Source organism: Leishmania donovani, chromosome 35, assembly GCF_000227135.1.
Source record: "Leishmania donovani BPK282A1 complete genome, chromosome 35".
NCBI classification, from domain to species: Eukaryota; Euglenozoa; class Kinetoplastea; order Trypanosomatida; family Trypanosomatidae; genus Leishmania; species Leishmania donovani.
The window spans coordinates 119,215-134,517 of NC_018262.1; the positions used below are offsets into that span (position 1 = coordinate 119,215).

Consider the following 15,303-nt stretch of genomic DNA (forward strand, 5'->3'; position numbering starts at 1 on the left):
GTCATTACCGCATCGTGGACGAAACGGGTAGTGGAGGCACCATCTTCTACAAGGGCGACTTCCACCCGCGCGGTTGTAGCGGCCAGGGCGGGTCCGCGGCGGAGAGCCTTGGCGTCGGCCCAGGCGCGCACTACAACGACGACACCATGTACAGTAACAGCATCAATGGCGACCGCGCCCACAACAAAGGCTTTACGATGGGCATCCGCTACCCGGCCAGGGCCACCTATCAGCACTGCGCCCCGTACGACGAGACGACGAACATCAACTGCGTCTACGACGACGAGCTGAACTGGGTGGTACGGCCCAACCAACACCTGCCACTGATTCGCCGCGGCAAGCTTTAGCGAAGAACTGCCATTGGCACCATCACGCTTGTGTGCGTGTGCTGGACGATGTGTACACGTACCTTGAACATGTATTATAAGGCCATGATGACGATCACCATGTGGGTCTACTGAGGGGGAGGGGGAGTGGACGCTCGCATTGTGCTCCCCTCTTACTGTGACCTCGTTTGTTGTTGTTTTCTGTGCTCTCCAGTGGAACGTTCGTCTCACGAGTCGTTGGACCGACGGAAAATCATGCTTGTCTTTGATCAGGTGGCGGTGGTGGGGAGGGGGCAAGGGCGCGCCTCTTTTACACCTTTTTGGCTCTTGCGCACACACACACACACACGCACACGCGTGGCGACAAACACGGGAGGGGAAAAGAGGCAGAGAGACGGAGGGAAAGCTGTTTTTCCTTTTCATCTGTGTGTGTGTGTGTGCAGAGGACTGCTTCTACGGTTGCACCTCTCAAAAGCTGGTCGGCCTCGTACATCTACATGAAGTAAGAGGCTTTTTGCATAGGCAAAGCATTCGTTCCGCCCCCCGTGAACCGTCCCCATCTTGCCATGCTCGTATCTTACCCTTCTTCCTACGCTTCTCATTTCTGTCCCTTGCACCCCCCCCCCACAGGCGCATGTTGCCACCATCATCGTTGCTCGCCGCTCCTTCGTCCATCTCTGGCACCTTCTCCCCTCTTCGGCTTCCCATCCCCGCTCAGTGCTACCGTCAGAGGGGATGGGAGGGGGGAGGGCACACATCACGTACCATAAAAGAAAACGAACAAGGAGGAGAAGGACTCGACCAAAAGAACGGAGCCCCCCCGTCTAACGCAAAAGCCGACGAACGACGACGCAGCAGCTCGTAGAACCAAAGCAGCAACAACACCGACCAAGGTGACCACACCGACTTGACAGGCGTGTGCACGACCATTTCCATCCTTCCCTCTTTGTACGTATGCAACAAACTCATTGTTTTCGGTTGTTCCGGTAGAACGTCGCTCAGGTAGAAAGTGTGGCCGGTCAGCTACGCGTTTGGCATCCGCCACCTCCCCCTCCTTCTCGTGTAGCAGAGCACCCCCTTTTTTCCATCTTGAGCCTCATCGTATATATTGGATGCGCCTTTTGCGTCTCAAACAGTTTGCCTTACCCTTTTTTTTGTCTCGTTTCCACGCTGCACGGCCTGCTCCCCACCGCCCACTCACACACACACGTGAACCTGCGCACGTGCGTCATCACTCGGTGGTCTCTACTATTAACAGCATCATTGTTGTGTGCACAGCTCTTCGTCTGCTGCCGCTTCTGCTTACCCTCACCGTTTGTGCGCATCCCCACGCCTATACAGGTACAAACATCTCTACATATATATGTATACGCCCTTCTCTTTCTCCTCCCCCACACACGCTCGTCTTGAAGGGGTGAGCAGCCTGTGCGTGTGTGTTTGCGCCCCCCCCCCCGATACACTCCTCGTCTTTTTTTTGTGTTGTTTGTGTTGTTCTTGTATTCTCTGTCTTTGTCTTCCGCTGGTTTCCTTTGTCTCCGTTGTACGTGTCTTGTCGGCTTCCCCCTCCCTTTTGCGGTCTTGTGCTAACACCCACCGCACTCCTCTCACCCTCCGCCCCTGCCCTTGCACACGCTCTCATCCTCTTACTCGCTCCGCGCTGTTTAGGCCGCGCACGTGTCACCTTTATCTCCTACCCACCGCTCGACTGTGCTGTACCGCCTCTCTATGTGTCTTTCCCTTATTTCCTGTTACGCGCACACTTCTTCTTCGTCTCCTTTTGCGGTGGACTTTTGCGCTGTGGGGCCTGCCTTGTTGCTACCGCTATAGCGGTAAAGATGCCGTCCAGCCGTGGCGTAGCCCTCTCCATCTCCTTAGCGGAGGCGGAGGTGTCCCCGGGTGGCACGCTGCGCGGTGAGGTCGAGGTGAAAGTCGACTTCTCGCACAAGAACGGCATCGTCTACGAGGCCATACGCCTTGTTTTTCTAGCAGTGGAGAAGAGCTGTGTGTGGGATGATCAGGGCGAGTTCGATGAGCTGCTGAACAAGTACACGTCGTCACGTGTCTACCTCGATCGCCACGTGACGCTCACCGGCTTCAAAACGCAGTCCGAGGATGCTGAGACCACCGCGCAGGTTCGGGAGGAGATGCTGTTCCTCCAGCACTGCGCCACCCCGTACGCCGCGGTGGCGCCGACGAAGCCTAAGAAAGACGCGTACCGCCATTACACACGCGAGGAGCTGCTGCACGGTGCCATCCAAATGGCGGCCACGACGAAGTGCACCACGGGCGGGGCGGTCGCCCCTGACGCCAACGCCGACACTAACAACTGCGTGGGAAGTCAGGAGTCTGTGCAAGGCGGTGACGGGCCGCGCTCGGCAGCGGCTGCCCCAAGAGGGGGTGCCACGGAAGTGGAGTTTCCCGTGCTGATGCCCGGAACCCACCGTTTCCCTTTTCTGTTTCGCCTGCCTCCCTGGCTACCGCCTTCCTTCTACTACTCCTTCGTTGGCGCCAAGGGGCAGCTCCAGTACTCGGCGTCCGCCACGATGTTGTTCCCCGGCAACGGTGCCGGCTCATGGTGGTTCAAAATCTGCAAGGACACGAGCGGGACAACGCGTGATACGGAGAATACCTTCAGAGCTGCCGGCGCCGGCGCCCCCTCTGCCAAGAGGGAGCGCAAGCGACCGGGCCGCGGTGAGTCGGGGGAGGGCGTCATAGACCTGAACGATGACGAAGTCGGTGAGCGCACGAATCGGCGTCTTACCAGCATGCCCGTCTACGGCCCATCAGACCTCATAACCGTCATCCACTTCGACGTGCTGTCCGTGATGCCGCGTCGTCAGCTAGTGGCCGAGTACTACCAGATCGACACCCACAACCTCCATCAGCGACCGACGAACGCGCCACGGGAGGCGGAGAACGCCGGTAACAGCAGCAGCAATAGGAACGGTGCAAAGAAACTGCGAAGACGCATTGACAAGAACAACGATGCCGGGGACGTGAAGCTATCCGGCGTGTCGACAGGGTTGCTGGAGCACCACGAGGACACGCACTTGGCCCTGTCCGCGCTCTACCAAACGTTCCGCTGCGGCTGGCTGGGGAACATGTGCTGCCTGCAGCCGCAGAACGCAATCGAGGCGGAGGTGCTCGTGGTGGGTGCGCGGACGGTGCTGTTGGCCGACGACTTCGGTGCCTTGCAGGCGCTCGGGGTACGACCGCCGATCACGTCCGACGCTCCACAACTTGGCGGCCCGGCGCTCCACGCCCCCGACATTGTCCCCTCGCCTGACATGGCGGTTGCGGCGCCCAATACGCCATGGCCGGTTGGCGGCATCACGCTGCGTGTGCGTGTGCGCAACTACTGCCCCACACATACAGTAGAGTGCGTGCGAGTAGAGCTGAAGGTGATGGTGGAGATCTTCAAGTCCCTCAAGACCCCGCACACCTTTCCTGGCATCTCCTACTCGAGTTTCGACTACACAATTCCCATTCCTCCTGGCAACCAGGCGCTCTTCGATGTGAGGCTCGGCCTGAAGCCGCGCTTCCGTCGGCACGAGACCGACAGCGAGTCACTCCTGCCACCGCCTGGAGTACGAACAGCTAACATGACGAGCAACACCTTCTTACAGGTCAGCTTCCCCGGCATGTACACGTACGTTGAAGAGGAGGAAGAGAAGAAGGGTGTGGTCATCATGGCGGAGACGGTGGACCTGAATGACGAGGTGCTCGAACTGCCGGTCCGGTACAGTTGATCGACGACACGTTGTGCACCTGCATACGCCGCGGTCGACATCGCCAGATCAAGTCTTCAGCGGAGGCACCATGAGAGGGGGGCAGCGGCACGTCCTTGTCCTCAAGCTCCGCACGGCACGCATATAGCCGCGCAGGTGTGTGCGGAGACGGCTGCTGCGTCAACGCTCCATCTCACCAGCAGAGACAGCGAGAGAGAGGGGCGTGCACGTGTGGGCGTTAGCAAAGGCTTCTTCTGATAGCCACAGCCACAGACGCATACATACACGCACACACACACACACACACACACAAGTGCCGATGGGCCCTTTGCTGCCTCGTCCTTTTCCTCTTTTCCTTTCTTCAGTTGTGCACAGAGCGACGAACACATGATGGCACTCTTCTCGCTTCAGACCCTCCTATCCCATCCCCCTCCCCTCCCTGGCTCTCCACTGTGGCTCACTCGTCGGAGACACATGTCGGTGTGCGCGATACCGAGCTTTTTCTTTTCAGGGGTTTTGTGCGCCCATTGACTCGCTTGTTCTTCTTCCCTACTTCGTATTTGTGCGTATGCGCATGTTTGTACCATGGACTGCATTGTGTGCGTGTTTTGTGTTTCTCCTTCTCCGTGGGCGATTTGCTTCTTTTTATTCTTGTGCGCACCTGCTACGCGCTGTTATTTGTTGCGCACTGCATGGCGGTCATGGCTGCGCGCCTGCGGTTACGCCCTCACCCAGGAAACGCAAAACCAGCAACAGAAAAGCAGCTGCAGGTTCCACCGACATTTTTATCAGACAGACAGACAGGCGCGCGCGCACACACCCACACACCGCTGCCAGTCGCTGCGATCGCAAGCTATGCGGGCCATCTTGCGGTAGTTTCGATGTCGTCGGCAAGGGGATGTGCTCGTGTGTCTTATCGACTTTCTTTTTGTCTTCTGCCTCCACCTCCGCCTCCATCCGTCCTCCACATGGCTCCTGCCTTCTGCCCTTTATCGAAGCGCTCCTGAGACACCTCAACAAGGTCGTCGTACACACGCGCACCGGCACGCCATACAAAGCAGGCAGCAGCGCTGACACTTCACACACACGAACCACGCGTTGAGTTCCGGCTCACTGGCTCTTTGTTTCTCTCTCGCCTCCGCTCCCTGTGACGGCGTTTGTGCGTGCGCGATCGATGACGTTCCGCGTTTCTGTCCGACTGGCGCGCGACACCTTGTGCCTCTCAGACACCGTCGAGGGCAGCGTCGCTTTAGACGTGGAGGGCACGTCGCACGATGTCGCGGCAGCTGCGCCGAGCGCTGTGCGTGTGGTTTTGCGCGCTGTAGAGGAAGCTGGCAAGAGGCACGCCATTGAGCACATGGCGCTGGTCACAACAGTGGCAGGTCCATCGATAGCGCACGAAGAAGCTGCGGCGGCCGCCCTGCGTGAGAGGGCGAGTCGGTTCACGACGGAGGCAGCGCGCCGCAACCCGTTACCTGGAGTCCCAGTGAGCACTGACAGAACCGTGCTTGTCGAGGGCGGTGCCAGTGAGCACTACACCTACGGCGCGGGTGCTGGTGCTGCCTCGAACCCCGGTGGCATGACAAGTGACACCGCTGCCTCGCCTCCGCAGAGGTGGGAGGCGGGTGGCCATTACGTGTACCCCTTCGCCCTGCAGCTTCCCCCGTGGCTGCCTCCGTCCTACTACTACAAGCCCAGCGCCGGCAAGTCGCACATGTCGATGCGATACACGGTGGCAGCCTTTGTGGTCTGCGGCGTGGAGGAGGCGGACGTGGATGTAGTCGGGAGGGAATTCAGGTCGCAGACGATGGTGCTGGTGCCTTGCACGCCGCTGCCGGCGAAAGCGTGGAGAGGCAGCACTCGCAACAGTGACGGCGGCGCTAAAGGCGCGGATAAGAGGGGGACGTGCGCGTCTGCACCGCTGCTCTCCCCGGTGCGCTTTCTACTTCCGGTTGAGGTCCCTCAGCTGCTGGAACGCCTCCCCGCCGCGCAACTTGCTGACTTCACTGTATTATCGGCGCTGCCAAAGCGCGAGCTGCAGCAGTGCGCCGAGCGTGTGTCGATCTCACCGCCGTTTCGCGAAAAACTCACATACCACATATGCAAGCACAGCCTCGTCTTGCGCGGTCTTCTCCGCAACAAGCCGTACACTGCCGTCGACGTGCGCATCACGTACGACTCTAGTGCGGCCGTGCTCCTGTGCGGCCGCCAGCAGTCCGTCGTGCGAGGGCGTGTTGCACTGGGGCTCGCAGCACCGCACGGCAACCACTCAGGTGACGCGCCAGCTGCTCTCCCTTCTGCCGGCAGCGGAGTTGCTCCAGGCGGACTGACTGTGACGGGGGCCGTTATGGGCGGTGATTACAGCCGCGTCCCTCGCATTTATATGGACAATCACGGCATGGCACCTCCACCTCTGGGTAAGGGGGCGCGTGGGCGGCAATCGCCTGATGCGGCTGACCCACATAGTAGTGACAGCGCTAACAGCCTTTGGCGCGACAGTGAGGGCGAAAGTGGCAGTCACCTGAGTGCGGTGAGCGCGTGCACCGAGCCGGCGATTAACGGCGCGCTGCGACTGCGTGTGCGTGTGCGCACCGGCAGTGTTGCTGTGAGTAAGGTGCGGGTGAAACTGTTGGAGCGGGTTCGCTGCACCAGCGCCCCGGCGGCGCAGCCGAACGACGTCTACACGCTTGCCACGTACACGCACTCGGAGAAGATACATGCCAACACGTCGATTGAGTTCCCTGTTGAGCTGGCGCTGCCAAAGCAGTTTCGCCATACCGCCGCGGACCATGACAAGTACCCCCCACCCGCTGGCATCACCACCGCTGCCGTCCACACCACCACGTGGCTGCAGATCACCTTTCCCAGCCTCCACGCTGTTTCAGAAGCGCAGCTAGGGGAGAATGTCGTGTTGGTTGGCGAGGACGTGGACCTGACAGACACGGTTCCGTTCTTGCCCTGCGCGTGCCCAGCGCGGACACTATGAAGCCCAACTATGACCCCGGTGACGTATCGGTGCTCTCTCTTGTTGTGCTCTGGCCGAGGAGGGCGCCTCAACGGCATTTATTTTCCTTCAACTGCACCCAGGCAGAGATACACCCAACATGGCGTCATTGTATACTGCTGGACAACTTGTGTCCTCTCCAACTTAATGATCTTTTCTTTCTCTCTGTGATGTGGCCTCGTAATGGGTTTGCTTCGCTTCCTTTGCGCAAGCCTGCGCAGACCACCCTCGCCCCTCAAACGGACACGCCGTGAACGCCAGCGCATGTTTTGGAGAGGGTGGGGTGGGTGGGCGACCTCGCTGTGCTGATCCTATGCTACACCGGTATCTCACTCCTATTACCTTTTTTTTTTCCATGGGTTTGCTCTCCTCGTTTCGATGACAATAAGCCGCAAAACGACGCGTGTCGGTCTTATGCCTCCTGATCATCTCCCTCTCCGCCGCGCTCTCACCCCCTCCCTCCCTCCCTACCCTTCCTCGACAAGACTCTTTTTTGAGTTGCTGAGAGAGGCTTCGTCAAAGGCGATTGCAAGAACGACGCTTCTCATCACCGCTTCTCCGTGCGCCCCCCCCCCCGCCCTCACCGCTGTCTCTGCCGCTGTAACCTGTCTGCTCCTCCATCTTGCTCTGTCCTGGCCCCCCCCCACACACACCAACACATCGGCATCCGATTGAACATGATCATCATCGTCCTCATAGTGGCTGCCTAACCGACAACAAGGCCGGAAACCTCCGCAAACAGTTGTGTTTTCTTTAACACACACACACCACCCCACATATTCGTTCGTATCCCTCTCCTTCGCCTTTTTCTTGTGCTGCCCTACCGGGGTCACCCCGCCTCTCGCCTCACGCACCGTATCCCAGACCCGATTCCACAGGGTCAGGTGTACGTGTCGGCGCATTTCGGCAGCTGACAATACATTTTTCAAGACCAACAACAAAAAAGGAGACGCGCCAGTTGGCCGAGACAGATGCAGTCCAGAGAAGAGCGTAGTCGATTATCAGGCGCGTCCCTCTCGACTTTGTCGGTTGACGCCTCGCACGCCTTCTTCTCGCCTCCACTGGCAGCGGCTGCTCCCACGGTGTCGCTCATTCGCACTTCTGTAACGGCTGGACTCGTGGCATTGATGCCTCGCGCGTACGTGGTGACGCGCCACCCGGCGGCGACCGAGAATGCAATGCCCCATCATCGCGCTCACAGCTCAGAGGGCGGTAAGAGCGGTGTGTTGCCGTCGTCGCGTGTCTCGTTGCTGGCCATCCTGTGCGGATACCTTGCGCTAACGGCGGCTCTCGTCGCGTCGGAGCCGGCGCGAAAGAGCGGACTTGTGGTGCTGCTCGTGTGGGTGTATCGTATGACGCGCGAAACCATGCGCGCCTACTTGGCTCCGCAGTCGCGCTGTTCGCTGTGCCGCTCTCCGAAGCCGCGCCGCCACGCTCTCGCGCAGGTGACTGTCTGTATCGCTGTGCTGTGCGTCTCCCTCCTCGTCCGGCTAGCCTGTCCCGCCCGGGCCGCGTTCGTCTCATCCTCGCTGATCTCGTACTGCTCGGACTCGGGGGACGAGAATATCAGCTGCACGAAGAAGATGGTCGTGACGGTGACGGTGGAGGGAGAGCAGCTGCCGGGTGAGGAGTCCCTACTCTTTCTGAACTCCGCCACGGATATGACGGTCAATAACGGCACAGCCGTGCAGTTCTCGCCGCTGCGCATCACGACCAGCCGCAGCGCCGTGCGCTACCGCTACCCGCTTTTCTATGTGCAGAACTATAACGCAAAGCCTTACGAGGCAACGGTGAAGGGCAGTCTGCTGAACCAGTGCAACGCGGACTTCAACGCGGACACGGCGACGTGCGGGCTGGCCTACGACGCCGCGGGAAAGGCGATTCCGTACTCGCAGGGCTTCTGCTGTGACTGCAGCATGTGCCAGACGCTTGGCCTGTGCCAACCCGACGCGCGCGCGAACGCGGCGTGCAACATCTTTGACAAGTACACGACGGCCTCGTGCCTGCGGTTTGCTCAGCGGTGGTACAGCGGGTACACGATTGGCGGCTACATGACGTGGTATACAGTGAACTTGACCTTGTCTCGAAACGTCTCTGGCAGCGGCGGTGCGGGCGCGGCCGAGAAGGTTGTGATGCATCTCTCGCCGTCCAACAACGGCGAGACGGCCGGTGAGGGGTGGGACGTGATGGCTCGCATTGTCGGCACCTACGCCCCCGTCGACCAACCCCTCGACCTGACGTCGCGCATGCTCTTCGCTCCGGCAATCCCGCCGAACGACGCGCGAGTGCAGGCGGGGGCAGCGGAGTGGCTGCTGCTGCCGACGAACCTCGTCACTCTCGATGGGCGCGAGTGTGATAAGGTGGGCGTGTCGTACGAGGCCTTCGCTTCTCAGGGCAACAAGTGCAATTTGCGTCCCGGCAGCTGCCTCAGTTCCCAACTGGAGGACTACCGCACCGCCGATCTGCAGCGCATTGCTGCTGGAAACAAGGGGCAGTATATGGCCACCAGCTTCGGCGACTTCAACCTGGAGAACGACGCGGCCACGTCCCCGTATATCTCCTACCTCGCCGCCTCCCCTGCGGCGACGATGATCAGCATCACCGTCAGCGCTGACGACCTCGAGTACACCGTCGGGCTCGTCAGCGGCAAGATCGTCTCCGCTGACCTGAACAAGCCCACGCTTCAGGCGGGCACAGCAGACGGCGTCATGACGGTGATGGTGCGCAACACGGCAGCGGTGACGGGGCGTCTCGTCGTTGGCATGCTGAACTGCTCAGACGGCGTCTTCCCGATGACGGCGCAGAAGCTCTCCCTTGCCGCGCAGCAGCAGGCTGCGGTGACGTTCAAGGTGTACGTGCAAAACTCCTACGCCTCAGGGAAAGCCAGCTGCACTGTGGTGGTGCGGAATGCCCACGAGGCCATCACCGACCTTCGAGTGGTTTCGTGGAAGGTTTCCTCGACGAATTTCCACAATGGCACACAGGGCGGCTCGGCGGACGACGGCAGCGGCGGCGTCTCAACCGAGGAATCCTCGGCAGCGTCCTGCTTGAACTGCCGCACGCTGGATATTGCGTGTGCGGTGCGACGACGGTGCTGGCAGCTCATTCTGTTGGACCTCTTTGTGTACCTGCTGATCATCGCCGTGGTATTGTGCGTGATTTTCTTCTGGCGCGTCTTCTGCTGCTGCCTTTACCTCCTGGGCCGCCAACACCGCCGCGGCAGCGGCGGCGAGGCGGAGCCGAAGAATGAGGCGAGCCGATGGGGGGGTTGCTGGAAGCGGCGCGGCGAGAGTGGTGGCACTAGCTCCTCTCGCCATACCGACCACAAAAATAGCGGCAGCTCCGACGCGCCGCTACAGGCTGCGGCACCAGTCAGCCCCGCACCACCGTCGGCACCAGCCATGATGTACGTTCCGACCCCGATTTGCTACGAGCCAGCGCCGTTCACGACGCGCAGCGGCGGCGTGGAGGCTGCATCTTCAGCGGCGTCCTTTACGCCTCCTCTACAAGCTCTGCCGCCGCCACCAGCGGTATTGCACCCGCTCGCGCTGATGCCACCGCCGAGGTGGTGCCCGTACGGCAACGAGGAAGCCGTCGTTCCGGGGGAGGGCCCTTGTGCGGCGCACGCCTTTCCGCCTCACTCCCCCATCGGCAGCTTCGCCTTTGCTGCGCCGCCGGCCTGCCCAGCCCTTCGGTATGGTGAGGAATGGAACAGATGCGGCAGCGCGACATCCATGTCCCCGTTGACCCCGTCGCGCTCCACACAGGAGGGCTCGCCGTACAATGAGGAAGCCCGCTGCACCCCACGCGCGTTTCAGCGCAGTTGGGCATCAACACCGCGACCACCGCAATCTCCTGGGGCGAACGCACCGTACCTGTGATAACTTCTTGCCGCCCTTGCACAACTCTCTCTCACACAAAAGCGTACACAGCAGGAACGCACGCTCTGACGTGTGCGCGCCACTTCACCCCTTTCTCGCACCGTGACAGCTGATACTGCTGATACTGTGCCCCATCGTTTCTGTGTTTTCGATCTTCCCCTTCTCCCTAACATTCTCTGGCTCTGTGGTATACCTGTTTAAATATTCGTTGTTCGCTTTCATAATCCCATGCGTGCCTCGTCCATGGGTGTGCCGTTTACCGCACATCCGCACGCTTCTTGACCTGCTCTCTCTCTACCTCTTTTTTGTTCTCTGCACACGAACACGCGCGCGCCATCACCAACACCACACAGCCCAACGAACGACGAGAAACAAGAAGAGAGAAACGAGCACCGCTCTCTTGTTTTCCCTTGTTTGCCTGCTCGTGCCCGCTGCGGTTATCCACATTTCTGTTACTTGTTTTTCTGGTATTGATCGGTCTTCTCTAGTTGATGCGTGTGCCCGTGTATATCAGTATTTCCCTCTGAGTGCGTGTCGGCTTGCGTGTGTGGATTTTTCTTTCCGTTTTGTGTTTGGCTGTCCTTGACGTTCTTTTTTCACCCCTCCGCAACTCTTGTACCTACCCACCCCCCTCCCTCCCTTCCTCCCTCTCTCGCTTGTACCTCTCTTTCTTTTCAATGAAAGCGACACACACACACACACACACAGACACACGCCCAGCTGCATATACGCGCGTTATTGTCTCTCTCTTTTTCTCTGCTCTCCTCTGCTGCAGCAGCGATTCTCACCCACCTGCCTCCCCCCACACCCACACACGTAGTCTGCCTCTCTCTCTCTCTCGTTGACGACGGTCAAGACGATTTAGGGGCGGAACGGGTCGCCCTCTCCTCACGTTTCGCTCTCGACTGCGGTCTTATCCTTTTTTTTCTCTCTACCTTTTCTTTCACCTCCTCCCATGTGTCCCTTGACGCTCAGTTCTTTGTTTATTCTCTCTTGGTGTGTGTGTGCGCCTTCTTCTCTCCCCGTGATGCTTTCCTGTTTTTTTTGTTCGTTCAGTGACTCTCTCTCTTCATTCCCCTCGCAACCGTGCGCACCTGCGCCTCTGCACCCCACCCCATCACCCTAACCCCATGTTCTTGTGCGTAGCGAATCTTCTTCGCCGTACTGTTGGTGGCGTAGGGATTGACGTGTCTGGCGCGTGCTTGCGTGTGTATGTGTGTACCGTGCTCGGGTCGGGAAGGAGGGGATCAGATAGGCCTTTGCCAATCCGTCGTCTCTTCTCACATTCGCCGAGTCCTCGTAGTTTCTTTGTCCCCGCAACAGGGGTACACCACCGAAGCGGAGAGCAACGCAGCGACAAGGGGAACGAAGCAGTAGCACACATAAAATAATGCAAGGAGCGACAGGCGCGCGCACACACACACATACTTACCGACACAAGCGATAAATATATATATATGTATATATTTATATGCATATTTAAGTAATTTTTTCTTTTATCGGCTCATGCGTAGCTCATCTCCGTCTCTCTAACAAAACAGTCTTCGATACGGGACATGCAACCACACACGCGCATGGGACACCGATCCGACTGCCGTCTTACTACTTGGAAGAGCAACCAGCGTGCGGGTCATCTGGCAACTTGACGGCACCGCACCTTCTTGGATTCCTCTGCTTACCCCGCGGTGCGGTGACGTTTATGTTGCTGCCAAGTGGGACAGCGAAACAAAAGACTCTTCGCCTGCCGCCACATATCTTCTTTTGTATGTAGACGGGCCACGCGCACCGGCGAACCCCCCCCCCCAGCGTGCGGGGGGTTCCTGGGGCGATGGATGCCACTTACGCGGGCTTGTGACTCTCTCTACTGCAGTTGCCCATTCTTCGCGTCTTTTCCCTCTTCGACCCACGTGGCAACCGACGCGCGGCGCGCGGCTGCCGTCTTCCGCACTCTTCTCTCTCTCACATTGTGGGCTAGTAGAGCGAAGAGACGCATACCTCATCACAAAAAAAAACACAGACACACATACACTTCGATACACCCACCCATCTACACATACACACATACAAATATATATATATATAGACATTCGCATATAATGCACCGACATAGATAGATACGCCGCGACACGCACCACGCACAACGCGCTGCGTCGCTGAGAGCAAGATCGATTCTTAGCGTCCTCCCCCTTCTCCTTTTTGCACCCTGCAACAACAAATCCGCTCTCTTGTTTTTGTTTGCCTGAGCGTGCCGTTACGCGCACACACGCAGGCACACAGATATACACCGAAACGCTCGAGTTGTGGCTGCTATGTTGCACGTGCGGGGGATGGTTTTCTCCGTTGTCTCCACGCAGATACGCAGCCTCCTTCCCCATCGACCATGGACTCGCGTCCGTGTGCGACCACGTCGCCATCGCGCTCCTCCGGAGTCAGCAAGTACACTGCCCTGCTCTCAGGGCTGGAGAGAAGCTGCCGAGTGACGCCAGCTACGGGTAGCTGCTTCACTCCGCATACGGAGTCGAGGAAGAGTTATTGTGCTGCACCACGGCTCCACCTAGCCGAGTCACCAGGCTCGTTTCTCGCGCTGTCTTCGTCCGCTTCTGCCGATGCGCACTCCCTGTCTTCCTCCTTTGCGTCGTATTCACCACTCGCCACCCAGCGACGCAGCGAGGCAGCCATCGCCGCTGCCCGCACGCCGTCGGCGCTGTTTGAGGTTCGCGTTTACCGACGGCGGGGAAAGGGCACCAACGGCGGCACTCGACAGGGCTGCGAGGCCTTCGCGCAAAACGTGCGCCGTGGGCACCCGTGCGCCTCATTCGCCACAACCTCCTCCATCGACGCGCCTGCGGTGGCAGTCGGCCTGCTCGGCCCTCACTCCTACTCGACGCGCGCTGCTCCCGCCTCGCGACCGGGCGACGCTCAGCGCCGTCGTGGTGCCGGTAGTGGCGCACACGAGGCTGGCGTAGCGGCCCACTGCAGCCTCACCTCAGATCACTACCTCAGCTACTACCTTGCTCGCTATGGTGGCCGGCGCTTACCGCAGTCTTCCTGCCCGAGCGCCCTGACAGCTCCTTCGCTGGCGCGCAGAGATGATCTCTGCAACAACGCACTGGTACCAGCGTCGGAGTGGTCCGACTTTAGCGAGACGCTCGTGAGCATCGGGTCATCTTCCATGTGCTCCTGCGCAGCTCTTCCAGTATTCACCAATATACCAGAATGCTCACCCATCGTGGCGCCAGGTGACGGCGCACGGGTGGAGGCGGGCGATGATAGTGACAGGACCTGCATCTCCTCAGTGAGTGCCGCGTGCCGTCTCTTCTCCTCTCCTGCCCCATCGTCGAGTCACCCGTAGGCGTCACTGAGTGTGCTTCGCCTGAACACGGGCAGAGGGGAGGGGATGAAGCACTTCCGGCCCGAGCCGCTGCTGTGAAGGGGCCGGGACATTCGTGCCACAGAGGACTTCCTGATTCTCTTCTTCGTGGAACCCGCCCCCACCCCCTTGCAGACGAGTATGCGTTGCTCACCGCACGACAGCAAAAAGAGGTACACAATACGCAAGCACGGAAGAAGCAGGCATACGCGCCCATGACGCGCCTCAGTGCCATTGCGAAGAGAGGCAAGCATATGCGAGGCTGAAGTGAGCGAGGTTGTCGACCAGTCACATCTGTGCCTCCACGCATGGTGAAGCACAGAAGACCCGTCACTTTCCCTTTCTCCCCACCTCCTGCCTACCTCCCTCACACGCTGACCCCTTACCCCCCCCCCGCCCCCTCTCTCACTGATTTCAACACATCGCCGTTCTCTTGTCGTCACGCCTTCCTTTTGTGTTGTGCCGTTCCTCCGCAATCTACGGCAGACGCGAATTGCCCTGCGCTCTTGCTGGAGTGATTGTGCGTGGCTGCTTGGGCAGAGGGCCGCCAGCCACCACACAAGCCCGCCTTTGCGTTCTCTTTATCGGTCTCATCCCACTCTTCGCGTCTCTGCACATGTGCCGAAACAGAAAATAGAGGTTGATGGTGTGACCGTGCGCTGACCGCGGTGACGGTGTTGTGCATCTCTGCCGAACCCCTCCCCCTCCCCCCGCTTTTGTGGTCTCATATCGGCGGGCGGGTTGAGGCGCACGGCGTTTATCGATTCTTGTCTTGCCTTCGCGTACCGTCTCACAGGGTCCCTGTCGCCCCGCTCCGTTTCGCGTTCGTGTTTCTTTCCTTCTGTGCCCTTCTCCCCTCTTTTCGTCGTGCCGCATTTTTCGCGTACTTTCTGAGTTTGCCGTGCCTGCTGCCTGCTTCCCTCCCCTCTCCGCCTCCTCCGGTACCGACGTGTACTCTGCGTGTGTGCGTGCCTGTCATTGAATGCGTTGATTT

General features: G+C 59.5%; 4 protein-coding genes across 4 annotated transcripts in view; all 4 read left to right on the forward strand.

Annotated features, from left to right (window-relative positions):
* Positions 1–347, forward strand: part of LDBPK_350420 (hypothetical protein, conserved) — a gene marked incomplete at both ends in the record, with an annotated part of 1,476 nt that extends 1,129 nt beyond the window's left edge. Inside the window, one exon of the mRNA XM_003864587.1 lies at positions 1–347. This exon is cut by the window's left edge and continues 1,129 nt beyond it. Within this exon, the coding sequence (XP_003864635.1) occupies positions 1–347 (347 nt within the window).
* A 1,814-nt stretch (positions 348–2,161) lies between these two features.
* On the forward strand, positions 2,162–4,075 carry LDBPK_350430 (hypothetical protein, unknown function; the record flags this gene model as incomplete). The annotated part of the gene is made up of 1 exon (XM_003864588.1): positions 2,162–4,075. One exon carries the CDS (start codon positions 2,162–2,164, stop codon positions 4,073–4,075), a length of 1,914 nt encoding a protein of 637 aa, XP_003864636.1.
* A 1,153-nt stretch (positions 4,076–5,228) lies between these two features.
* Positions 5,229–7,040, forward strand: LDBPK_350440 (hypothetical protein, unknown function; the record flags this gene model as incomplete). Its single annotated transcript, XM_003864589.1, has 1 exon — positions 5,229–7,040. The coding sequence occupies one exon, from the start codon at positions 5,229–5,231 to the stop codon at positions 7,038–7,040; it is 1,812 nt and encodes a 603-aa protein (XP_003864637.1).
* A 1,145-nt stretch (positions 7,041–8,185) lies between these two features.
* LDBPK_350450 (hypothetical protein, conserved) lies at positions 8,186–10,939 on the forward strand (the record flags this gene model as incomplete). Its single annotated transcript, XM_003864590.1, has 1 exon — positions 8,186–10,939. The coding sequence occupies one exon, from the start codon at positions 8,186–8,188 to the stop codon at positions 10,937–10,939; it is 2,754 nt and encodes a 917-aa protein (XP_003864638.1).
* Positions 10,940–15,303: the final 4,364 nt, after the last annotated feature.